The sequence below is a fragment of the Crotalus tigris genome, unplaced genomic scaffold (assembly GCF_016545835.1).
Source record: "Crotalus tigris isolate CLP2741 ecotype Arizona unplaced genomic scaffold, ASM1654583v1 scf7180000024361.1375286210:1436186, whole genome shotgun sequence".
Lineage (NCBI taxonomy): Eukaryota > Metazoa > Chordata > Lepidosauria > Squamata > Viperidae > Crotalus > Crotalus tigris.
In genome coordinates, this window is record NW_024100529.1 from 492,224 (window position 1) to 519,368 (window position 27,145).

A 27,145-nucleotide genomic window follows, 5' to 3' on the forward strand; every position below is an offset into this window, starting at 1 on the left:
CTCCTTGCTCTTTGGGGAGGAAGCCTTGCGGGTCGGCCTCAGTGAGGACTAGAAGGCTGCCGAGCCACATGGATCGACCTCCCTGTGGACTAGAAGTCTGCTGGCCGCTCTTACTTCCCAAGACAGGGGGAAGACTCCTTGCCGGGTAGAGAGCTTGAGGGTTGGCCTCCCTGAGGACTAGAAGGCTGAAGATAGGGGGAAGACTCCTTGCTCCTGGGGAGGGAGCCTGGCGGGTGGACATCCCTGCGGACTAGAAGGGATGCGGGTTGGCCTCAGTGAGGACTAGAAGGCTGCCGGCCACTCTGACCTCCCAAGACAGGGGGAAGACTCCTGGCCGGGGAGGGAGCTGGCCTCCCTGAGGACTAGAAGGCTGACGAGCCCCATGGATTGGCCTCCCCGAGGATTAGAAGGCCGCCGGCCGCTCTTACGTCCCAAGACAGAGGAAAGATTCCTGGCCCGGGAGGGAACCTGGCGGGGCCGGCCTCCCTGAGGACTAGAAGGCTGCCGAGCCACATGGATTGACCTCCCTGTGGACTAGAAGGCTGCCGGCCGCTCTTACCTCCCAAGACAGGGGGAAGACTCCTGGCCGGGGAGGGAGCCGGCCTCCTTGAGGACTAGAAGGCTGCCGAGCCCCATGGATCGGCCTCCCCGAGGACTAGAAGGCCGCCGGCCGCTCTTACCTCGCAAGGCGCTGGCGGGCAGGGGGAAGAGCTCCTGGGCGGGGGCAGCCGCGGGGGCCGGATCCGCCCGGCGGGGGAGCCCCAGCACCAGCAGCCCCAGCAGCAGCAACCCCGGGGGCTCCATGTCCCGCGTGGGCAGAAGGAGCGTCGCTCGGGCTGCCTCGCACGGGGCGATCGGAGGAGCCTGGGAGCGGCTGTATATATAGGGAGTCGCGGGGGGCGCCTGTTCCCGGGGTCGGGGGGGGGGGCTCCCCGCGAGGCCGCCTGCCCAGCGCTCGGAGGGGCCGGGGGGGGGCGCGCTTCATTAGGCTGCCCTGGAAGGGAGCCGGGCGCTGCCCTCCGCTGAATGGGGCCATTGTTCTCGGGTCCCCCCGGGGCTGCGGGCCCATCAAAGGCGCCACCAGATCAGAGGCGGCCGCCGCCCTTGATCGTTTCCAATGGGGACAGCTGCCCCGGAGGACAGCGCGCGGGGGAGGGGGGTTGGCGGCCTCCGGGGGTCCCCGGGAGGGGGGCGACGACCGCGGAAGAGGCGGCGGCCAAGCCGGGAAGGGCGGGGGGGGGGGTGAAACGGGTTCACACGACCGCTCGACCCGCTTTGCTAATAAAAGAGCCGGCCTCCGTCTCGGCACGCAAGACTCAAGCGGGCCTTTGTTCTGCCCCCTTTATTGGGGGGGGGGTGTATGGGGGAGGGTCGTGAACCCCGGAACACGGAGGATTCCAGGAAGAGGGTCGAGGCGGGGAAGTTACAGATGCCTTCACACCCCCAGTCCGAACTGGGTCAAAGACGTCGGTTCTCCCGTTGTCCGGATTCCCAGGAAATCTGAAGCCAGATCAGACGACGGCCTGCTAGCCAATGCGTTCGCACAACATGCTTATTAGCCTGGGTTAGGTTGGTTGGTTTGTTTTTTAAAGAGTTTGCTGAGTTGTGTTTGAATAATAACTCTGGTCTTACTAAGGCTTTCTGAAGCAGCACTAAGACTTCACCTGATCTTCTGATCCTATCCTTGGGTTAATGCAAGCTTAGGATTGCGTTGGCTTTTTTGGCGGCTGCCCCGCATTGCCGGCTCTGCAGGGAGTCCTCGACTTTCAGCAGTTCGTTTAGTGGCGGTTCTAAGTTACAAGGGCACTGGAAAAAGGGACTTATCATTTGTCACAGTTTATGGCCGTTGCAGCATCCCAAGGTCACGTGATCAAAATGGAATGGAATGGATTGGAACAGAATGGAATGGAATAGAACGCAGAATAGAATGGAACGGAATAGAATAGAATAGAATAGAATAGAATAGAATAGAATAGAATAGAATAGAATAGAATAGAATAGAATAGAATAGAATAGAATAGAGTAAAAGCTGGAAGGGCCCTTGGAGGTCTTCTAGTCCAGCCCGCTGCTCAAGCAGGAGAGCCTATACCAGCGATTCTCAACCTATGGGTCGCGACCCCATTTGGGGTCGATCGACCATTTCACGGGGGTCGCCAAGCAAGGCTATCCGCCATTTTTTCCCCCTTTTCTGGTGGGTGCCTTACCTCCCTTGGGCTGGGCCACCTGGTCGTCCAGCCGGTGGTTGGCCTGCTCCGTCTCTGCCACTTGCCAGCTACGCCTCGCCTGGCGCCGTGGGCGGCACCACGCATGCGCGGCGCTCCCGGGCAGGGAAAGTCCTTGACTTACGACCGGTTGGGTAGTCCTCGACTTACGATCGGTTTAAGTCCTCGACTTACGACCGGTTGGGGGTCGCGGCATTAAAAAGGTTGAAAACCACTGGCCTATATCATTCCAGACAAGTGGCTGTCCAGTTTCTTCTTAAAAACCTCCAGTGATGAAGCACCCACAACTTCTGGTGGCAAGTTGTTCCACTGGCTAATTGCCTTCACTTTTAGGAAGTTTCTCAATTCTCCTTAATGCTTCTCTCCTTGATCAGTTTCCATCCATGGTTACTTGTCCTGCCTTCTGGTGCTTTGGAAAATAACTCCAATCACTCAATTGATCAATCGATCAATCAATCAATCAATCAGACTAGAGCTGGAAGGCACCTTGCAGGTTTTCCAGTCCAACCCCGTGCTGAAGCAGGAGACCAGATACCATGCCAGACAAATGGGGCTGTCCAGTCTCTTCTTAAAAACCTCCAGTGATGAAACACCCACAACTTCTGGTGGCAAGCTGTTCCACTGGTTGATTGTCCTCCCTGTTAGGTAGTTTCTGCTTACTGGTAGTTTTAAATTGCTTTTTGATTAGTTTCCAGCCGTTGTTCCTTGTCTTAATAATAATAATAATAATAATAATAATAATAATAGTAATAGATAGCAGAATAGAAGAGAAAGAACTGGAGAAGATAACAAAATACAAAGACCTCCAAATAGAAATAGAAAGACTGTGGCAAAAGCAAGCAAGGGTAGTACCAATAGTGATAGGCTCCTGGGTGCAATCCCAAAACAACTGGAGCACCACTTGAACACCATTGGCATTGACAAATTCGCCATTAGTCAATTGCAAAAGGCGGCCTTACTAGGAACTGCTTCCATCCTGCGACGATATCTGTAATACCATCAAACATCCACATTTGCCTATCCCAGGTCCTGGGTAAGGACTCGATAGGTAGACAAAATGCCAAATCCAGTCTGAACATCTGGCTGACTGTGCGATGATCCATAATAATAATAATAATAATAATAATAATAATAATAATAATAATAATAATAATAATAATAATAAAAAGTTGGAAGGGACCTTGGAGGTCATCTAGTCCAACCCCCTGCTCAGGCAGGAAACCCTATACCATTTCAGACAAATGGCTGTCCAGTCTCTTAAAAACTTCCAGTGTTGGAGCATTCACCGCTTCTGGTGACAAGTTGTTCCACTGGTTAATTGTTCTCACTGTCAGGAAGTTTCTCCTCAGTTCTAGATTGCTTCTCTCTTGCCTTTTGGCGCTTTGGAAAATAAATTGACCCCCTCTTCTTCTTTGGGGCAGCCCCTCAAACACTGGAAGACTGCCATCATGTCCTCCCCTAGTCCTTCTTTTCTCCAGATTACAGGTAATCCTTGATTTACGACAAAAACTGAGCCCAGGATTTATGTCGCTACGTGAGAAATTTGTTAGGTCAGTTTTCTCCCATTTTATGATTTTTCTTGCCACCTGTTGTGAAGTGAATCAAGTTGTCAAGTTGGCAATGCGGTTCTTTTAAGTCAGTGTTTCTCAACCTTGACAATTTTAAGGCAGGTGGACTTCAACTCCCAGAATTCCACAGCCAGCAATGCTGGCTGTGGAATTCTGGGAGTTGAAGTCCATCTGCCTTAAAATTGTCAAGGTTGAGAAACACTGTTTTAAGTGAAGGTGGCAAAAAAGGAGGAATCCCACAACCCCGGGACGCCACGACCGTCATCAATATAAGTCAGTTGTCAAACGTCTGAATGTGTGGATCGCGTGACCCTGCAGATGCCGTCACGGGGCGTCGAGGGTGAAAAAAACGGCTACAGGTCCCTTGTGTTCCGCGCCGCGGTGACTTTGAACGGTCGCTAAACGAACGGGTGGTAAGTCGAGGACGGCCTTGTGCTCGATAATAACTCGGTAATAATCGAGAGTCCTTTGATCAATCAGGTCAGAGGTGTTGTGTGAACGCCGCTCACTCTCCGCCTTTGGGGAAAAGGGGTCCCCCACCCCTCGGCCGTTGCTCGGCGCCGGTGGGGGGGGGGAGAGATGTGCATGCGTGTGACAGAGAGAACAGAGAAGAGGCGGCTGCTTTTAATCTTCGCCTTTGTCCCCACGCTAGTGCCAGCTATTCGGAGCCCCCCCCCCTTGCTGCCCCCCCCCCCAGCGCTCCTTGCAATTACAGCCTTTTGATCCACCGGAGAAGCGGCTATTGTCAACCACACTCCGTGCGACAATTAAGGGCTCTGGGAGAGGGGACAATTTGCAGCAAGGAGGGAGATGGGCCCGGCCGAGGGGGACGGCTGCACCCTCCCCCAGAGGACCTGCCCCCTCCCCAGCCCCCCCCCCCTTCGGGAGGGGAGACACTGGGCAAGCCGTGTTTCCCTCCTTCTCCCAGGCCTGCGAAGGTTCCTGCAGGCATCTGCCAGCAAGGGCATCTGAAACAGAGCTTGCTGGGAAGGGGAAATTGAGGAGGGGGCAAAGGGCAAGGACCATTTGCTGGGGTTTGGCAAAGTGTGGGCTGCAGAGCGGGATTGAGGCTCCACCCTCAAGCCTTCAGAGAGAAGCAGGTCTCCTCTCTCTCTTTCCTCTCTCTTCCCTTTCTCTCCTCTCTTTCTCTTCTCTCTCTCTTTCTTCCCTTTTCTCTCCTCTCTCCTCTCTCTTTCTCTCCACTCCTCTCTCTTCTCTTTCTCTTCTCTCATTCTTCACTCTCTTCTCTTTCCCCTCTCCTCTTTCTGTCTTTCTTCACTCTCTTCTTTCTCTTCTCTTTCTTCCCTTTTCTCTCCTCTCTCTTCTCTCTTTCTCTTCGCTCCTCTCTCTTCTCTTTCTCTTCTCTCATTCTTCACTCTCTTCTCTTTCCCCTCTCCTCTTTCTGTCTTTCTTCACTCTCTTCTTTCTCTTCTCTTTCTTCCCTTTTCTCTCCTCTCTCTTCTCTCTTTCTCTTCGCTCCTCTCTCTTCTCTTTCTCTTCTCTCATTCTTCACTCTCTTCTCTTTCCCCTCTCCTCTTTCTGTCTTTCTTCACTCTCTTCTTTCTCTTCTCTTTCTTCCCTTTTCTCTCCTCTCTCTTCTCTCTTTCTCTTCGCTCCTCTCTCTTCTCTTTCTCTTCTCTCATTCTTCACTCTCTTCTCTTTCCCCTCTCCTCTTTCTGTCTTTCTTCACTCTCTTCTTTCTCTTCTTTTTCTTCCCTTTTCTCTCCTCTCTCTTCTCTCTCTCTCCGCTCCTCTCTCTTCTCTTTCTCTTCTCATTCTTCACTCTCTTCTCTTTCCCCTCTCCTCTTTCTCTCTTTCTTCACTCTCCTCTCTTCTCTCTTCTTTCTCTTCTCTTTCTTCCCTTTTCTCTCTTCTCTTTCTCTTCGCTCCTCTCTCTCTCCTCTCTTCTTTCTCCTCTCATTCTTCACTCTCCTCTCTTCTCTCTCTCCTCTCTCTCCTTTCTCTCCTCTCTCTTCTCTTTCCCTCCTTTCTCCTCTCTCTCCTCTCTCCTCCTTTCTTCCCTTTCTCTCCTCTCTCTCTCTTTCTCTCTTTCTCTCTTCTCTCTCCTCTCTTTCTCTCATTCTTCACTCCTCTTCCCTTTCTCTCCTCTCTCTCTTCTCTCTCCTTTCTTCTCTTTTCTCTCTCCTTTATCTCTATCTCTCTCTCCTTTCTCCTCTCCTCTTTCTCTCCTCTCATTCTTCACTCCTCTTTCTCTCTCTCCTCTTTTCTCTTTCTCTCTCTTCTCTCTCCTCTCTCCTTTCTCTTCTCTTTCTCTTCTCTCATTCTTCACTCTCCTCTCTTCTCTCTCCCATCTCTCTCTCCTCTTTCCTCTCTTCTTTCTCTCCTCTCTCTTCTTTCTTCTCTCTTCTCTATTTTCTTTCTTCCCTCTCTTCCCTTCTCTCCTCTCTCTCTTCTTTCTCTGCCCTTTCTTTACTCTCCTCTCTTTTCTATCTCCTCTCTCTCTCTCCCCCCTCTTTCTCTCTCTCCTCTCTTTCCCTCCTCTCTCCTCTCTCTCCTTTCTCTCTCTCTCTCTCTCTTCCCTGCCATAGCCCATTCAGCTTATCTCAAGTGAGAACACGGTTTTGACTTGATGGAAAGCATTAGACTGCTGAGCCCGGCTCCAGATTACAAAATTGAAGAATTCCCCCCCCGGGAAGCAAAAACAAAAAACAAAAAAAACGAGCATTAAGCCGCTCTTAAGCCTATAATGGGAGCCGTTGCCTCCTCCAATCAAATCAGGATAGGGAGGCAGAAGCGCCTTGCTAGGGAAAATGGCTAGGATGAGCAGCAGCAAGCTGTCGCTAAAAATTGTCATTTTAATGCAAATCTGGTTCGTCTGCTGGCTCCTAGGGACCAAAGGGATCTCCTTTCTGGGCTGTTTCCGTTTACATGGGGTCCCTTTTGGGGACATCTGAGCACGATTTGAACCTTAATCTTAATCTAAGGAATAAATTGACCCTCGCAGATGTCCTGTAGGTCAGGGCTCCTCAAACGTGGCCCTTTGATGACTTGTGGACTTCAACTCCCAGAATTCCTCAGCCAGCGTGCCTGGCTGAGGAATTCTGGGATTTGAAATCCACAAGCAGGGGTCCTCAACCTTGGCAAATTTAAGACTTGTGGACTTCAGCTCCCAGAATTCCTCAGCCAGCAAAGCTATAGGTAGTCCTCAAATTATGACCACAATTAAGCTCAACATTTCCATTGCTAAGCAAGGCCTTTATTAAGTGAGCTGAGCCCTCTTGGATGACCTTTTCCCCAGTCGTTAAGCGACTCATTGCCGTGGATAAGTGAGTCGTGCGATCATTAAGCGAGTCTGACTTCCCCCGAGGACTTTGCCTGTCAGAAGATCACAAAAGGGGATCACACGATCCCAGGGATGCTGCGACCGTCATAAATATGAGTCATTGCCAAACGTCCGGATTTTGATCCCGTGACCATGGAGATGCTGCAGCTGCCAAAAAGGCCAACCCAGTGCAAGGCTGCATCAACAGAGTGATAGAATCAAGATCACGTGAAGTGTTAATACCACTTTACAAGGCCTTGTTAAGGCCACACTTGGAATACTGCATCCAATTTTGGTCACCACGATGTAAAAAAGATGCTGAGACTCTAGAAAGAGTGCAGAGAAGAGCAACAAAGATGATCAGGGGACTGGAGGCTAAAACATATGAGGAATGGTTGCTGGAATTGGGTATGTCTAGTTTAACGAAGAGAAGGACGAGGGGGGACATGATAGCACCTTTCCAATATCTCAGGGGCTGCCCCAAAGAAGAGGGAGTCAAGCTATTCTCCAAAGCGCCTGAAGGCAGGACAAGAAGCAACAGATGGAAACTAACCAAGGAGAGAAGGAGAAACTTTCTGACAGTGAGATCAATTAATCAGTGGAAAGATTTGCCCAACTAGGGAACATCATCAGTGCTAGTTCCGGTACTGAATCATCTGCAAGAAAACAACCAAGCTCAGAGAGTGCCGAGGACCTCTCAAAACCCAACCCAAGCAATTGCATTGGGTAGGGGCAGCCCCCAGTTTTTCATTTGAGTTTCTGAATGGTTAGGCTGGGTTCACGGGACTGGTTGAGCCAGTTCATTTCACGCTGATTAACTTACATAGACCCAGCTGTGCAAAGGACGCTTTGTTCTCCCAAGATCAGAGGAGAGAATTATCACCTGCTTTGACCATCCTTTAAAGCAGGGGGTCTTCAAACTTGGCCCTTTTATGACTTGTGGACTTCAACTCCCAGAATTCCTCAGCCAGGCACGCGTTCCTCAGCCAGGCACGCAATTCCGGGAGTTGAAGTCCACAAGTTTGAAGGCCCCTGTCTTAAATCTAATAAACAAAATGGAGGCTGGCTGAAGAATTCTGGGAGTTGAAGTCCACAAGTCATAAAAGGGCCAAGTTTGAAGACCCCCGTCTTAAATCTAATAAATAAAATGGAGGCTGGCTGAGGAATTCTGGGAGTTGAAGTCCACAAGTCATAAAAGGGCCAAGTTTGAAGACCTCTGTCTTAAATCTAACAAACAAAATGGTGGCTGGCTGAGGAATTCTGGGAGTTGAAGTCCACAAGTCCTAAAAGGGCCAGGTTTGAAGACCCCTGCTTTAAAAGGATGTGCATTTTCGCGCTTCTGACTTCAGTGGGATCCCTGGCCTCACGGTTCGCACGATGCCCATTAACCTGTTTATTCAATCATGCCTTTTCTGGGTCAGCACAATATTGCGGTATGACCTGTGTGTTTGCGTGTGTGTGTATTTGCGTAATGGGTGCAAACAACACAGGGAGCCCTCGATTTGCAATCACGCGTTCAGTAACCCAAGTTAGAACCGCCCTGTAAAAAGTGACTTCTGACTGGTCCTCAGATTTACGACGGTCACGGCATCTCACATGGTCACGTGGTAAAACTGACCAGCATGTGTTGACCATGGTCGCAGGGTCCCCAGATTATGTGAACAGCCAGCATGCTGGCCAGGGAATTCTGGGAACTGAAGTCCCCATCTCTTAAACTTGGAAAAACATTGGATCATGGTGAGCAGGTGGGAACCATTCTTGGTTATTCCTCTAGGTGGCGCTCTGACTCTGCCATATTCTGGAGAAGGCCAAGATTTGCCTAAATCTCCATGGTGATTCTTAGTCATCCATTTCATAGTTGCCCCAAAGGAGTTTTTTCAAGAGGCAACTGGACTTTATCATTTTTCCTTGAAGATGTTTCGCTTCTCGTCCAAGAAGCTTCTTCCGTTCAGTTTTTTTTTCTTTATGCGAATAGAGAATATAGCTTCTCCACTACATTATTCCTTTAGTGGCTCAGCAGAAAAAGTAGCTTTTTATGATGGAAAGAGTATCTAGCAAATGCTAAGAGAAGACATTTTGGAAACCTTTGTCCTTTCATCCAGCTCTGTTTCCAGCAGTGCCTCACTGTCTAATTTAACAGAAGAACAGAATTGGAAGGGACCTTGGAGGTCTTCTAGTCCAACCCCCTGTTCAAGCAGGAGACTCTAATCCAGGGGTAGACAACCTTGGCTCTTTTATGACTCATGGACTTCAACTCCCAGAATTCCGCAGCCAGGGTGGGGGAACTATGGCCCCTTCATGACTCATGGACTTCAACTCCCAGAATTCCTCAGCCAGGGTGGGGGACTGTGGCCCCTTCGTGACTCATGGAGTTCAACTCCCAGAATTCCTGAGCCAGCGTGGGGGAACTATGGACCCCTTATGACTCATGGACTTCAACTCCCAGAATTCCTGAGCCAGCATGAGGAAACTATGGCCCCTTCATGACTCATGGACTTCAACTCCCAGAATTCCTCAGCCAGCATGGCTCAGCTTGGAAACCTCTCCCTTTCCCCTCAGCGTGGCTGGCTCAGGAATTCTGGGAGTTGAAGTCCACAAGTCATAAAAGAGCCACGGTTGCCTACCCCTGCTTTAGACCCTTTTCAACAAATGATTGTCCAGTCTCTTCTTAAAAGTCTCCAGAGTTGAAGCACCCACAACTTCTGAAGGCAAGTTGTTCCACTGGGGGTTGATAGTTCTTACTGTTAGGAAATGTCTGTGGAGATTCTCAGTCATCCAGGTCAGGGTTTGTCCCAAAGGGGCTTTTTCCAGAGACAACTGGACTTTCTTGTTTTTCTTTGAAGACGTTTCGCTTCTCATCCAAGAAGCTTCTTCAGCTCTGACTGGGTGGAGCCTTGTTGGCAACTACAAGAACCATGTGCACTTCAGTTGGAGATGCAGACAACACAGGATTCATCCCCAACAGCCTGCGCCTGTCTTCAGCAGCGAAGCGACCCAGGGCAGAAAAAACATCCTGTAGCCAAGAAGGCTCCACAGCCATTTGCATTACTCAGGTGATCCTGAGGACACAGATAAGCCTCCAAGTGGCCTCAACGACTCTCTGAAAGAAGGCAAATGACCAGCTGTCTGCAAGGAGTATAAATCCTTCCATTCCCCACCACCCAGTCAGAGCTGAAGAAGCTTCCTTGCTTCTTTGTATTCCTTGCAGATGGCTGGTCATTTGCATTCTTTCAGAGGGTCGTTGAAGCCACCTGGAGGCCTATGTCAAAATTGAACAGCCATCTCTCAAAAGAAGGGGAGGGATACAACATCATCTATCTCCAGTGTACATCACAGTCCTTTCAGTGGTCCCAAGAAGGCTCCACACCCATCTGCACCACTCAGGTGACCCCGAGGACACAGATAAGCCTCCAAGTGGCCTCTACGACTCTCTAAAAGGAGGCAAATGACCAGCAATCTGCAAGGAGTATAAATCCTTCCATTCCCCACCATCCAGTCAGAGCTGAAGAAGCTTCTGGGATGAGAAGCGAAACGTCTTCAAAGAAAAAACAAGACAGTCCAGTTGCCTCCTGAAAAAGCACCTTTGGGAGCAACATTTGCCTGGTTCACAGCCTGCAGGACTGCCTCTCCCACAATCCTCTGTGGCAATTTCTACTATGGAATTCTGGGAGCTGCAGAGCTGCAGAGCTGCAGTATAAATGGCCGTGTTTCTCAACCTCAGCAACTTGGAGGGGTGTGGACTTCAACTCCCAGAGTCCCCCAGGCAAGCAGAGGGGAAGGTATCTTTGCATTTATGGTAATTCTGAACATTTAAAGGTTCGACCCTCAGCAATCAGAGCTTTGACCTGATTCATGGGAAATGGAATAGTTGGCACAGAATCTGGTGACTTAGAAAGGCTGGATTTGAGAATCTGCTGAAAAGGACATTTCTAACCCCGAATTGGAGAATGATGTAATTTCTGATTGGAGAGGAATGATCTAATACCTTATTTTTTTTAAAAAAAATGAAATAAAATATGAGAAATAAAAATAAATAAAATGTAAAAATAATAGTAAAAAATAAGAAAAAGCAAGAAAGGGAAAGAAAGAAAGAAAAAAGAAAGAAGGAAGGAAAAGAAAGAAGGCAGAAAGGAAGGAAAAGAAAAGAAAAAGAAAGAAAGAAAGAAAGAAAGAAAGAAAGAAAAGAAAGAGGAAAGAAATAAAAAAGGAGGAAAGAAAAGAAAGAAAACAAAGAAAAAGAAAAAAGGAAGGAGAAGAAGAAGGAAGGAAAGAAAGAAAGAAAGAGAAAAAGAAAGAAAAAAGAAGGAAGGAAGGAAAAGAAAGGGAAAAAAGAAAGAAGGAGGAAAGGAAAAAGAAAGGAAAGAAAGAAAAAATGAGGAAGGAAAAGAAAAAAGAAAGGAGAAAGGAAAGAAGAAAGGAAGAGAGAAAGAAAGAAAAAGAAAGAAAGAAAAAGGAAGGAAAGAAAAGAAAGAATAAAGAAAGAAAGGAAAGAAAGAAGAAAGTAAGTAAAAGAAGGAAAGGAAGAAAGGAAGAAAGGAAGGAAGGAAGGAAGGAAGGAAGGAAGGAAGGAAGGAAAAGAAAGGGCAGACTTGATCGGCCACTAGGGCTTTTTCTGCCTCAGTTTCCTATATTTTTACGAAGACAAAACAATTGCCACAGTGGCTGGCGGACATTTCCCAAAGAACGCATTCACACAACCCACTTAACCTGCTTACCAAATTAACTCATTTCCTGGGTTTCCCCAAAGAACTGAACCATCCACTGATCGAGCATTCAGTTCCTGGGAATAAGGAGAAAGGATTCACCAAGGCCACTCCTAACCAGGTTTAGCACGTGGAGCAAAACACAGCAGGGTCAATGTTTCACTGACATAATTCTCGGTATTGTTTGAAACCAACCAATCCCATGTTTTTCCCCAGAGGGCTGGCAGAACAATCTCCCTTTTGGTAACTCCTGGTAATGCCATTCGACAGGCTGTTTCAAATCTTTTTTCCAATCTTGATTTACGCAGCACATGATGATCCTCTGGCATCCAGCCTTTTTATTAAAAACAGCTCATAAAGAGGTCCAGCCAGCTGCCAACTGCAGAAGTGATGTCACTGCAACAGGAGGGCTTGGGGAAGTTAACCCTTGCCTGCCTAAGTAGCCCTTTGCACCCTCTTGGCTAACGTAGAGAAAGCTACCAGATGTGGACGCCAAAGCTCAAATGACTACAAGGTGGCGTCAAAGAGGCACGGGACAATTGCCTTGGCTGCCATCTGGTGGTCATCAATAATCCTCCCTCCGGAGTATATACTGTGTGTGTATGTGTGTTTTGTTTTGTTTTGTTGGTTTAAAAATAAAAAATTTAAATTTAAAAAAATAATAATAATCCTCCCTCCACCGAGGATGTCATATAGCAGACATGTCAGACACAAGGCCTGGGGGCCGGATGCGGCCCGCGAAGTGGTTTCATGCGGCCCGCGAAACCATCCTGGAAACAGTGAGGGAACAACCCCCGTTGCCTTGGCCTTGGCCCAGGCTGGCCGGGAGGCAATGAACAATTTTATGATGGCCATCTATGCTGAAAGGCATTCAGTCTTAGCTCAACAAGGCCATCTGGAAACAGCGAGGAACCAGCCCCTGCCGTGTCGGCCCTGCCCCCTGGGTGCATGCTGGGGAGGTGTCATCCTTTGTGAGGAATGAAGAAATGGACCATGCCTTGGCGCTTGCCCTGGTCCCACCCCTTTCTGCCAGAGACCCTCAGATCTGTCCCACTCCTGCCCAGGCCCCCACAGGCACCCTTGACGCGAACGATGTAGAGCTGGCCATGCCCACCCAGTAGGCCACACCCACTCCACGCCCACCCAGTAGGCTGCACCCACCCTGGCCACACCCATTGAGGGCTGATGCGGCCCTCAATGAAATTGACTTTGACACTCCTGCTGTAGTTGCAGCAGGCCGTGCATCAGAACAAGAAAAAAAATATTCTCCACCAGTTTTGTCCACCATGCTATAAAAATGGTGTTGACACTCTGGAAAGAGGGCAGAGAAGAGCAACAGAGATGATCAGGGGAGTAGAGGCCAAAACATATAAGAAACGGTTGCTGGAATTGGGTATGTCTAGTTTAACGAAGAGAAGGATGAGGGGGGACAGGATAGCAGTCTTCCAGTATCTTAGGGGCTGCCCCAAAGAAGAGGGAGTCAAGCTCTTCTCCGAAGTGCCTGAAGGCAGGACAAGAAGCAACGGGTGGAAGCTAATCAAGGAGAGAAGCAACCTAGAACTAAGGAGAAACTTCCTGACAGTGAGAACAATTAACCAGTGGAACCACCTGCCTCCAGAAGCAGTGAATGCTCCAACACTGGAAGTTTTTAAGAAGAAACTGGACAGCCATTTGTCCGAAATGGTATAGAGTTTCCTGCCTGAGCAGGGGGTTGGACTCAATGACCTCCAAGGTCCCTTCCAACTTTATTATTATTGTTGTTGTTGTTGTTGTTGTTGTTATTTCCTACCTATGTGTTTTCTGGTCGTGATTCTTGCTAGAAGACCTCCATGGTCCCTTCCAGCTTTTTTGTTATTCTGAAAATAGCTATCCTCGTTCAAACACGCTGTGTGAAGACCCGGCTCTTTGGAGAACCCCATAATACTGGGAAAAATGGAAAGAGGAGGAGAAGATGAGAGGAGGAGGAGACAGGCTCGGTTACAGCAGCGATAAGGACCAAATTGGCCCCAGGTCGATGGAGAAAACCGCACAGCTGCTAAGTGTCAATTCCCCTGGATGGACGTCCAGCAATGCTCATGCAGATTTATACAAGGCCAGGTAAGATAACTCAAGTGGTAGGGCAATTAATCAAAGTCACCGGCTTCACTTTGCCGTTTATGACATCAGTACAGAGCTAAGGAATTAGACCGGAGCCCGCCACACATATACACAATATAGGGGGCACACAAACCACGCACAGGCATGCGTACACACACTTTTCCTTGCCTAATGCCTCCGAGCTGAATTCTTTTTCCATCCCTTTTTCTTTAAACTTACAAGCAGCAACTCAGGTTTCTTTTTGTTTTTGCTTTTTGCATTTTGCATTTTGCAGAGTGAATAATGGCTCTGATTTATTATGATTATTTTCTACTGCGGCCTAAGTGCGGCCTCCTTCGGAGGCTGATGGCTGGAATGGAAGCAGGGCGCAATCCAGAATGGGGGTTGCTGAAAGAAGCAGAGGGTTCAATTCCCTTCCCCTCATTTATTTATTTATTTATTTATTGCTTTATGGCAGGGGTCTTCAAACTTGGCCCTTTTATGATTGGTGGACTTCAACTCCTAGTTCCTTTCATGCTGATTAACTTGCTTAAGCCAGCTATGAAAAGGACGGTCTGTTCTCCCAAGATCAGAAGAGATAATTATCATCTGCTTTGATCATCCTTTAAAGCAGGGGTCTTCAAACACGTGCCTGGCTGAGGAATTCTGGGAGTTGAAGTCCACAAGTCCTCAAAGGAGCCAAGTTTGAAGACCCCTGTCTTAAATCTAACAAACAAAATGGAGGCTGGCTGAGGAATTCTGGGAGTTGAAGTCCACGAGTCCTAGTCATAAAAGGGCTGGCTGAGGAATTCTGGGAGTTGAAGTGTCCTCAAAGAAGTTTGAAGACCCCTGTCTTAAATCTAACAAACAAAATGGAGGCTGGCTGAGGAATTCTGGGAGTTGAAGTCCAATCATAAAAGGGCCAAGTTTGAAGAGTCCTGCTTTATGGAAAGCAATATTGGCGCTTCACAGGGGCCCTGACAAGGGTTTCTTGCGCATGAGATGCTTACCCTGGTGACTGAATCCATACATCCTGTGAATCCTGGTTTCTCAACCTTGACGAGGAGGAGGAGGAGGAGGAGGAGGAGGAGGAGGAGAAGAAGAAGAAGAAGAAGAAGAAGAAGAAGAAGAAGAAGAAGAAGAAGAAGAAGAAGAAGAAGAAGAAGAAGAAGAAGAAGAAGAAGACGCCCTGCCTGACAGATCTTCTCCTGATTTATTTGCATCCAATTCTGCATTTCATCGCTCATGAATAGGTTAATGGGACGATGCCAAATATCAAACAAGGGCTCTGCCAAATAGCTCGGAGGGTAAAAACCCGCCTGACAAGATTTTTGGCTTTGTCTACTTACTTGTCTAAAAAAAGGAAACCACCTGATTTTTTTAAAAAAAAAAACCAAAACCCACGCATCTCGAGTTCGGCATGACCTTTTGCAAAACCCGTTTAAACCTCAGTTTAAAATAAGATTAAAAAACAGGCACTGATCGGCAAAAAATTGCGTGATGCACAGATGCAAAGGTGGAAATGAGAACGGCTTTGCTTTTTTTTCTTTTCTTTTAAAGGAACAGAACGCACCCTTCTGAAGACTATGGTCCTCTTTGGAACAGAATCCTCAAATCGCCTAGTTGGGGAATGTCCCACGAGGTCATCCAGTCCAACCCTGTCTTCGGTGCAGGAATCTAAAGTCAAGCAGTCCCTCGGATGGCAGTTTAAGCTCCCTTTGGATAATTTTAACAAAGGGATCCGCTGTTCCTCTGTGCTCTTGGTTCCTGTGAGAAAATATCTTTCTAATATTCCATCCAATTCTAATTACTTGTAGATTAGAATATAGAGGCAGTCCTCGACTTACGACTGCAATTGACCCCAATGTTTCTGTTGCTCAGCAAGACAGTTGTTAAGTGACAGGTTGCACAGTGTCCTGGGGTCATGTGTTCCCCTTTTACGACTTTCTGACAAGCAAAGCCAATGGGGAAGCCAGATTCACTTAACAACCGGGTTACGAACTTAACAATTGCAGTGTTTCACTTAACAACGGTGGCCAGAAAAATTGCAAAATGGGGCAAAACTCACTGAACAAATGTCTCGTTTAGCAACGTAAATTTGGGGCTCGGTTGTAAGTTGAGGACGGCCTGCGTCTGTGTATTTTATTTCTGTAGCCTAAGTGAAGAACTTTGCATAATATCTTCTCAAGTTCATTTGGTTAATTCTGCCCCATTTCTCCCACTGATCAAACTGTAGCCCACCCTACTTTGCTTTATTGTGCATTGCAGATATTGTGGTGTTTTGTTTTGTTTTTTTAAAAAAAAAAACGAAAACCCTGCACTGACAAAAAGATTATGACTTGCCGAAGGCTCAGATGGCGATTAGCATTTTTTTTAGCAATAAAGTGTTTTTTAATTAAGGTATGTACATTGGAATTTTTTTTAAAACCGAATGCTAACCGCATACTTAGTAGATTACAATATAGTGTAAACGTAACTTTTATATGCACTGGGAAATAAAAAAAAATGCATGCAGCTCGCTTGATTGCGATATTGTGCTGTCCCGCTCACATAGACACACACACACACACACACACACACACACACACACACAAACTAACATAATAGTGGTTTAGTGGTTTTATTAACATTCCCCTGCAACTTCCTTCACTTGAAACCCAGAACTGTCCCAATTAAATCCAGCCACATAATTATTATTATAATAGACTGACTACAAGCAGCGGCATGACAAAGTAGCAACAATGGTGCATTGGAAGATCTGCAAAAAATATCATTTCCCTGTAAGCAAAAACTGGTGGGATCATAAAATAGAGAAAGTCATAGAAAATGATAAAATTAAACTGCTCTGGGACTTCAGAATTCAAACAGACAAGCACCTGCAACATAACACCCCAGACTTAACAACTGTCGATAAGAAAGACAAAAAAGTCTGGATAGTGGACGTGGCAGTGCCTGGAGACAGCAGAATAGACGAGAAAGAACTGGAGAAGATAACAAAATACAAAGACCTACAAATAGAAATAGAAAGACTGTGGCAAAAGCAAGCAAGGGTAGTACCAATAGTAATAGGCTCCTTGGGTGCAATCCCAAAACAACTGGAGCACCACTTGAACACCATTGGCATTGACAAATTCGCTATTAGTCAATTGCAAAAGGCGGCCTTACTAGGAACTGCTTCCATCCTGCAGCGATATCTATAATACCATCAAACATCCACATCTGCCTATCCCAGGTCCTGGGTAAGGACTCGATAGGTAGACAAAATGCCAAATCCAATCTGAACATCTGGCTGACTGTGCAATGATCCATAATAATAATAATAAAGTGGGAAGGGACCTTGGAGGTCATTGAGTCCAACCCCCTGCTCAGGCAGGAAATCCATTTTGGACAAATGGCTGTCCAATCTCTTCTTAAAAACTTCCAGTGTTGGAGCGTTCACCGCTTCTGGTGGCAGGTTGTTCCATTGTTAATTGTTCTAACTGTCAGGAAGTGTCTCCTTAGTTCTAGGTTGCTTCTCTCCTTGATCAGTTTCCATCCGTTGCTTCTTGTCCTGCCTTCACGCATCTTGGAAAATAGCTTGCCTCCCTCTTCTTTGGGGCAGCCCCTGAGATATTGGAACACAGCTATCCTGTCCCCCCTCATCCTTCTCTTCATTAAACCAGATATACCCAATTCCAGCAACCGTTCCTTATCTGTTTTAGCCTCCAGTCCCCTAATCATCTTTGTTGCTCTTCTCTGTACTCTTTCTAGAGTCTCAGCATCGTTTTTACATTGTGGTGACCAAAACTAGATGCAGGATTCCACGTGTGGCCTTACCAAGGCACTGTAGAGTGGCATTAATACTTCACGTGATTTTGATTCTATCCCCCTGTTAATGCAGCCTAGCACTGTGTTGGCCTTTTTGGCAGCTGCAGCACATGGCTGGCTCATATTTAGGTGATTGTCCACTAGGACTCTGAGATCCCTCTCACAGTTACTACTATTGAGCAAGGTACCCCCTATATCTGTACATTTGGTTTTTCTTGCCTAAATGTAGAACCTTACTTTTTTCACCACTGAATTTCATTTTGTTAGATAGCGCCCAGTGTTCAAGTCTGTCCAGATCCTTCTGTATCTTAAGCCTGTCTTCTGGAGTGTTGGCTATTCCTGCCAGCTTGATGTCATCCGCAAATTTGATGAGTTCCCCATCTATTGCCTTGTCCAAATCATTGATGAAGATGTTGAAGAGCACTGGGCCTAGAACCACCTTGTGACGAGGGGGGAAATGATAGCAGTGTTCCAATATCTTGGGAGCTGCCACAAAGAAGAGGGAGTCAAGCTATTTTCCAAAGTGCCTGAAGGCAGGACAAGAAGCAACAGATGGAAACTAATCAAGGAGAGAAGCAACCTAGAACTAAGGAGAAATTTCCTGACAGTGAGAACAATTAACCAGTGGAACAACCTGCCTCCAGAAGCAGTGAATGCTCCAACACTGGAAGCTTTTAAGAAGAGACTGGACAGCCATTTGTCTGAAATGGCAGAGGGTTTCCTGCCTGAGCAGGGGTTTGGACTAGATGATCTCCAAGGTCCCTTCTAATTCTAGTCTAGTCTAGTCTAGTCTAGTCTATGTAATTTTTAATTTTATTTTTGGTCTTTAGAGCAGTGTTTCTCAACCTGGGCCATTTTAAGAGGCGTGGTCTTCAACTCCCAGAAAAAAATTCTGGGAGTTGAAGTCCACACCTCTTAAAGGAGCCCAGGTTAAGAAACACTGTTTTAGAGTATTAGCTGTCCTCTTCCGTCATGTGTCATCTACCAATACAAACACATTTCCTCTATCATTTAATTACTAAGCACTAATAAATACACCCACGAGTATTCAGGAATGAACTGCGTGTCAACTTCCTTAATACCTTTGAGGAAGAACCACAGACAAGCACTCCAAAATGAAATCAATCAATCAATTATCGTGTCATCTAGGCTCACTCATAATCCTATCACCTGTTAATGCTTTGCTGCACAATGAAGATATATTACATCCCCTGCATTCCCACATTCTATTAAGTGACCTTATTTTAAAAATCGGATCAGGGTAATCTGAAAAGTTCTTGAGTTCCCACGGTGACTTCCAACACAGGGAGTCCTCGACTACCAGTTCGCTTAGTGACTGTTCGGAGTTACAACGGCACTGGAAAAAGTGACTTATGACCTTTTTTCACACGACCGTTGCAGCATTCCCCATCATTGTGTGATCAGAATTTGGCAACTGTCTTGTATTTATGATGGTCGCTGTGTCTCCCAGGGTCACGTGATCCCCTTTTGCGACCTTCTGACAAGCAAAGTCAACGGAGGAAGCCAGATTTACCTCACAACTGTGTTACTAGCTTAACAACTCCAGTGATTCGCTTAACAACGGTGGTAAGAAAAGTCCTAAATTGGGGGCCCAACTTACTTAACGACTGCCTCAATTGGCAACAGAAATGTTGGGCTCAATTGTGGTCGTAAGTCCAGGACTACCTGTGCTAACTTAACAAGTGCAGTGATTCACTTAACAACCGTGGCGAGCCAAAGGTCATAAAATGGGGCACAGTTTTCAGAAGAACAGCCTCACTTAGCCACAGAAATGTTAAAGGGGATATAGTATTATTAAGTAGATGATTTAATATGGTGGGAAATAGATAACTTTTAGGAAGTAGAACAAGATTGCATTCAAATAGATAAAATGTGAATTGAGACAAGGGTTACCCAAAGGCTGAACATTATAAATATCAAAGGTTAAATTGGAATATTGATGAGAAACTAAAAACTGGGTAAAAATGAATAGCAGGAAATGGATTGTTTATGAAGACTGAATGTCATTAAGATAGGTAGAAGCTAAAAATGTATTGATAAATGTCATAATGATGTTTTTACTGAGTTGATATAATCAGACCTGTACTAGCTTGAATACGAGACAGTAAATGGGAAGGGGAAAAAGAGAAGACACATTTGATGTCGTAGCTTGAGATTTGTACTAAAGATTTTGTTATCGAACTGTTGATTAACCCAGTCACCACGTTGCTTTTTAAATGCTGAAATGTAAATTGGAAAATAAAATATTATTAAAAAAAAAGAAAAAAGAAAACTCCATCTCTGCCAGTGGAGTCCTCCATCACAGCTGCTCCCTCTGCCAATCATGGGCCCCTGGATCTGGTTTGGTCCCTCTTTTTTAAAATAAATTCTGTTTTTGCCTACAAACCAGGCTGGTCCAAAGGCCGGGATGACCTTCGGCTTCCCAGCCCGTTCTGCATTCCGTTGGGCAATCATCAACTTGAGGAGGAAAAAAAACAATTTTTCCGTCTGAATTTTAGCACGTGCTCACCGACAAGAAAGAACAAAATCCGTCGTTTCTTTTATTTCAACCCTCCTTTTCTGCGAGTCAGGCAGTTCAAAGGCAACGGGTGCAAGTTTCCAGACATCCTGCTCTGACGTAAACGTTTTTGTATTTTCAAAAAAAAGAAAGAAAGAAAGAAAGAAAGAAAGAAAGAAAGAAAGAAAGAAAGAAAGAAAAGAAAAGAAAAGAGCAAAGGCTCCCGCTTTGAATTTATTTTCTGCTTCCATTTATTTCCGTGCATTAATTCATTCCACAGCTCAGAGAGGCTAAGCTGGAAGTTCTCTGTATCCGGTTCGCATATCCGTCCTCTCTCACCTACACAACCTCTCCCTTATCAGCCCTTTTCACACAACTTGCTTTAACCAAATCTGAGAAGTCCCTGGGGCTGTCTGAGCTGAGTGTTTTTCTTGTGGATGTTTCATTACCCAACTAGGTAACATCATCAGTGCTAGAAGAGAGTGGGATTTGCAGAGAGGAGGAGGAGGAGGAGGAAGAGGAGGAGGAGGAGGAGGAGGAGGAGGAGGAGGAAAAAGATTGTGGGGTTTCTTGGTGCTCTCTGAGCTGGGTGATTTTCCTACAGACGTTTCATTACCCAAACTAGGTAACATCATCAGTGCTGCAAGAGAAAGGAGTTTGCACTGATGATGTTACCTAGTTGGGTAATGAAACGTCTGCAAGAAAACCTCAGAGAGTGCCACGGACCCCGCATTTCAACCCTGACCTACAAATATTCTCCTTTATTAACCAAATCTGTTGCATTCACAAAACAGCATAAGTTTAGTTAGCATACAGTCCTTTGCTAGGTTTTTTTTTTTTTTTTGGTAGCTTACCCATAACATAGAAACCCAGCTAGTGTGGTTAATTTATAACTCAATATGCTCCATAAACCCAAAATAATTGGCCACTTTCTTTCTTCATTAAAGAAGCAAATGCATGCTAGTGAATTGTTGGGGAGTAAACACATATTAAATAAACATAATCCCTTCTGTAAAATACTTGGAGTGAAAGCATAAATTATTTAGTCACGACTCTCAAGCTATCTTCCCCCTGTTTGAAGCTCGTATTCCATTTTGATGGCTAATATGATTAATCATGACAAATAACAGCCTTGGCTTTGGTCTATTCCACAGCTGAATATTGTGCTGGTGTACGGCTTAAGAGCAGGGGTCTTCAAACTTGGCCCTTTTATGACTTGTGGACTTCAACTCCCAGAATTCCTCAGCCAGGCACGCATTCCTCAGCCAGGCATGCAATTCTGGGAGTTGAAGTCCCCAAGTCATGAAAGGGCCCAGTTTGAAGACCCCCGTCTTAAATCTAACAAACAAAATGGAGGCTGGCTGAGGAATTCTGGGAGTTGAAGTCCACAAGTCATCAAAGAGCCAAGTTTGAAGACCCCTGTCTTAAATCTGACAAACAAAATGGAGGCTGGCTGAGGAGTTCTGGGAGTTGAAGTCCACAAGTCATCAAAGGGCCAAGTTTGAAGACCCCTGTCTTAAATCTAACAAACAAAATGGAGGCTGGCTGAGGAGTTCTGGGAGTTGAAGTCCACAAGTCATAAAGGGCCAAGGGCCAAGTTTGAAGACCCCTGTTGGGGCTGGCTGAAAAATTCTGGGAGTTGAAGTCCACAAGTCATAAAAGGGCCAAGTTTGAAGACCCCTGTTGTAAGATATACTACCTGTCTATCTCTGTACCAAATGGGAACTTTTTTTGAACTGGGGAAGATCATCTCATTCAAATACCTGCATAAAGATAATCACTTTTGCTAACGCTATATTTTATGGAGGCCTAAGATTTATTTTTATTGCCGTAGAACAGACAGGTCTTTACCGCCAAGTAAAAACAAACTTATTTCTACCTGATTACAGAAGTATTTATTCCGTCACAGGACCATCATTTCCACACTCTAGTCTGGAAGGAGAGGTTACCTTAAGCTGGAGCCAGATTATACTTACAGGAGTCAAAGTTTTAAAATGTCACACAGTTTGTTGTTGGCTTTGCTGCAAAAGATCAGTGTGATGACACAAGCAGGTCCGCGAATCCAGGCCAGACATATCCCTAAATGCAGAGACTGGATACGAGTCTTGTTCCCCTTTAATACAAAAGCAAAATATTATTTGCACTGGAAAAGGGGAGGTCCAAATTCTGCAAGATGGCGTGCAAAAACCATTCTAAAAATCCCAAACAGGTAGTCCTCGACTTAGGACCACAACGGAGCTGTTGCTAAGCGAGGCACTTGTTAAGGGAGTTTTGCCACATTTTACACCCTTCCTGGCCGCAGTTGTTATGTCAGTAACCCGATTGTTAAGTCAGTCTGGCTTCCCCATTGACCTTGCTTGTCAGAAGATCCCAAATGGGGATCATGTGACCCTGGGGGACACGGCAATTGTCGTAAATGTGAGTCAGTGGCCAAGTGCCTGAATTCTGATCACGTGACCCTGGGGATGCTGCAACGGCCGTAAGTGTGAAAAATGAACATAAGTCACCTGGAGACTAAAACATACGAAGAACGGCTGTGGGACTAGTCTAAAGAAAAGAGGAAATAGGGGAGACATGATAGCAGCGTTCCAGTATCTGGGGGGCTGCCATAAAGAGGAGGGGGTCATGTTATTCTCCAAAGTTCCAGAGGGAAGGACGAGAAATAATGGATGGAAACTGATCAAGGAGAGAAGCAACCTGGAATTAAGGAGAAACTTCCTGACAGTGAGGACAATTAACCAGTGGAACAGCTTGCCACCAGAAATCATGGATGCTCCATCACTGGAGGTTTTTAAGAAGAGATTGGACAGCCATTTGTCTGAGATGGTATAGGTTGCAAGTCGAACCAAATACAGTTAGTCCCCATCTTACAACAGTCCATTTTAGTGACCCTTCAAAGTGACCATGGCACTGAAAAATTTGACTCATGTCCGTTTTTCACAGTGATGACCTTTGCAGTCTTCCTCCTCCGCCATGGTCACGCGATCAAACTTCAGATTCTCAGCAACCGGCATGTATTCATGACGGTTGCCGTGTCCCGATGGAGTCACAGGGGATCCCCATTTGCGACCTTCTGACACGCACCGGGAAGCCATTTTTCCTTAACAACAGTGTTACTGACTTAAGAACTGCAGTGATTCCCTTAACGACCGTGGCAAGAAAGGTCGTAAAATGGAGTGAAAGTCACTTAGCAACTGTCTTGCCTAGCAACAGAAATTTTGGGTCCAGTGGCGGCCGTAAGGCCAGGACTAGCTGTAACGTGGCTTTGAAATTTAATACTTTAATTTAATAGGACTACCGGTTATTTGGTTCCCGAGGAGTTAAAGGACCAGCTCGGAGTTAATATCCGGGTGGTGCTTTCTGCTAATTAGAAGCCAAGTTGCTCCATCGGTTAATGTGAGTAAGGCCGGTGGATTTTGACCAGGCCTCAAAGGAAATGCTTAGCGGCCTTGAAAAGTAGAGCTTAAGTCAAAGTGTAATTTCCTCCCGTGTTTTTGTGCGTGTATGTGTGTGTGTGTGTGAGAGAGAGAGAGACAGAGAGAAGTGTGATATGGGAGAGGATGATGCAGTTGAGTTGGCAGATAAAAATTGCAGTCTATTGTTCTATTATAGCAGGGATCTTGAAACTTGGCAACTTTAAGACTTGTGGACTTCAACTCCCAGAATTCCTGAGCCAGCCATGCTGAGGAGAAAGGGAGAGGTTTCCAAGCTGAGCCATGCTGGCTCAGGAATTCTGGGAGTTGAAGTCCACAAATCTTAAAGTTGCCAAGTTTCAAAAAAAAAAAAACCTCCTCGTTCTATAGGTTAATCTTTTTCGTGGATTTCAGCAAAGCTGGCTGAGGTATTCTGGGAGTTGAAGTCCACACAGCTTCAAGGTTGGGAAATCCTGGGTTAACCCTTTAATGACGTAATTAGATTTGCTTTCCAACAGTCCAGGCTTCCTTTCCTGACTATTCATGGCTGCCCGTATTGTTCGGGGGACCTTTCAATCAGTTATATATAAAGTGAATTTTAACCTGTGGAATATGCACAGGTACTCCTTGTGGGGGGAAAAAAACTGAAAAAAATTGAAAAAAAAAACCCAACAGGTTTTTTTCTGTCTTTTTTCAAACAGCTTTGGGGAAAAAAAGGAGAGAAAAAACAGAACACACACACACACACACACACACACACGTTTTTTCCCAATTTTTCTGAGGGTTTTCCCGAGGCCTTCCCATCTCTACTTACCCCCATTCGTTTACTGACTGTTTGAAGTTACAACAGCACGGGAAAAAGTGACCTATGACTGTTTTTTCCCCATTTACGACCGTTGCAACCTCCCCTGCGGTCACATGATCAAAATTCGGAGCCTCGGCAACGGACTCATATTTACGATGGTCGCGGAGTCCCCAGGGGGAAGGGGATCCCATTTTGCAGCCTTCTGACAAGCAAAGTCAATGGGGGAGAAGTGGGATTCACTTCATAGCCGTGCTCACTTCACAACGGTGGCAAGAACGGTCGTAAAATGGGGCGAAACTCACTTAGCGACGGTCTTGCCTAGCAACATAAATTTCGGGCCCAGTTGTAGCTGTAAGTTGAGGACTATCTGTAACGTGGCTTGGAAATCTAATAGTTGTTGTTAGGCCTCGTGAGAGGCTGTGGCTTGCCGGCTCTGCCCTGTGACTCATTCCTGGGTGCCTGCAAGACACGTTGCCGTGACTTCAGTCTTGTGTTGTATCCTGAGTGTTGCTGGGGAAGTTGAAAAGTCACAAACTTGGCACCTCCACAAGAGGAGCCGACAGGCAGACGGCACGGAGAGGCCAAGAGGCCTGGCTTGGCTCCTGCTTCTACAGGCTTACAACAGCTCATTTAGTGACTGTTCACTGGAAAAAGTAACTTACAAACGCTTTTCACACTTAACGACTTTATAGTAGTCGTCCCCAGGGGACATGTGATCCAAATTCAGCCGCTTGGGCACTGACTCATACTTATGACCGTGGCTGTGAGCCAAGGTCACGTGATACCCCTTTTGCGACCCATTGACAAGCAAAGCCAATAGGGCAGGGGTAGGCAACCTCAGCTCTTTTATGACTTGTGGACTTCAACTCCCAGAATTCCTGAGCCAGCCATGCTGAGGAGAAAGGGAGAGGTTTCCAAGCTGAGCCAGGCTGGCTCAGGAATTCTGGGAGTTGAAGTCCATGAGTCATGAAGGGGCCATAGTTCCCCCATGCTGGCTCAGGAATTCTGGGAGTTGAAGTCCATGAGTCATGAAGGGGCCATAGTTCCCCCATGCTGGCTCAGGAATTCTGGGAGTTGAAGTCCATGAGTCATAAAAGAGCCAAGGTTGCCTGCCCCTGCAATAGGGGGAAGCCAGAATCACTTAACAACCGTGTTAGTGACTTACAAACTGCAGCGATCGACTTGGCCGCTGTGGCGAGGAAGGTCGTAAAATGGGACAAAAATTCACTTAACAAATGTCTCACTTGAGAACAGAAATGTTTGGCCTCAGTTGGAGTCGTAAGTCGAGGAGGACCTGGATTATTTGCGGCTGAACAATTTTTTGAATGGATTAAGGCAGGGCTGTCCAAACTTGGCGACTCGAAGACTCATGGACTACAACTCCCAGGCTGGCTGGGGAATTCTGGGAGTTGAAGTCCACAAGTCTCAAAGTCGCCATGTTTGGAGAGCTTGGGAGAGGATAGGAGAGACCATCCATTGGATTAAAACCCTGGTGAAAATCCCCCATGGGTGAGGGGGGGGGCTGAGGTACTTCCCCTTTATTAATTGAGAATCTGTTTTTGCTTCTCTGCTTATCCTACTTTATAATAAAAGTTGCCTCTGGACTGGGGCGAAATGGGGTGATCGATAAAGAAACAAAGGCAAATTAAACAATGCAGGTAGCTCTCAACTTACCGCCATTATGGAACCTGCCTATTATGGCTGAAAGTCATAACAGTCGCAAAATGGGCCGTCACGTGACCAGGCCCAATTTTATGACTTTTCTTTGTAGCTGTCATTAAGTGAATGCTACCGCCATTAAGTAAAGGCCAAGATCATTAACTGTTTGCTACGTGGAGTTTTTGCTGAAAATTAGAACTAAAGTCTAGTTTTCAGCAAAAATGTAACCTGAGGTCACGTGAGTACAGCAAATCGGCATACATGCGGGCTGGTTGCTGAGTGGCTGAAATGAGGTCATATGGCCACTGGGGAAGGCGGCCATTGGAATCTGGTTGTAGTTTTCGGGTGGACCATCATAACTTTGAACAGTCGCTAAGCGCCCTAAGGTTGGTAAGCACCTATAACAGGGGTCTTCAAACTTGGCCCTTTTATGACTTGGGGACTTCAACTCCCAGAATTCCTGACCCCTGACCTACAACAACATATCTCAACCTTGACAACTTTAAGACATTTGGACTTCAACTCCCAGAATTCTGCCTGCGGGATTCTGGGAGTTGAAGTCCACACCTCTTAAAGTCATCAAGATTGAGAAACATCATCATCATCATCATCATAAAGTTGGAAGGGATCTTGGAGGTCATCTAGTCCAACCCCCTGCTCAGGCAGGAAACCCTATACCAGTTCAGACAAATAGCTGTTCTACGAAATGACACCATTTTTTTTTCCTGTCTCAAAGTCCAGCAATTTAGATGTGGCTGAGTAGCATTTGCTGACCAGAAGTGGCCAATAACAGGACAGTGTTTTCCAACCCAGGCAACTTTCAGCAGTGTGGACTTCAACTCCCAGAATTCCCCAGCTAGCATTGCCTTGGCTATGAAATCCAGATAGAAGTCAATCAGATCCCTGTGGTTCGTTGCCTCCTTTCCATCTCTCCTTGTGACTCCAGATCTTGTCCTTGACGAAATTGAGCATGAATTCGTGGTGTTCAAAACAACTGCTGGTAAGGCCTCTGAAATTTCCGCATAACTATGGGGAAAGAGTCGTAGGCCTGTAGCAAGGCGGCAAAATGGAGACAAAGCAGAATGACATGA

At 46.4% G+C, this 27,145-nt stretch overlaps 1 protein-coding gene across 3 annotated transcripts in view; it reads right to left on the reverse strand.

The window, feature by feature from the left end:
* Positions 1 to 27,145, reverse strand: part of PRSS56 (serine protease 56) — a 70,915-nt gene that overhangs the window by 40,965 nt on the left and 2,805 nt on the right. For 2 of the 3 annotated variants that reach the window (XM_039327394.1, XM_039327393.1), the window contains one exon: positions 22,154 to 22,290. Coding sequence is in view for 1 of the 3 variants with exons in the window: in XM_039327392.1 (XP_039183326.1) it covers positions 681 to 804 (124 nt within the window). In the remaining 2 variants the exon portion in view is untranslated. Of the gene's footprint in view, positions 1 to 680; positions 821 to 22,153; positions 22,291 to 27,145 lie in introns of those variants that run through there. The other variant, XM_039327392.1, reaches the window with a different exon arrangement.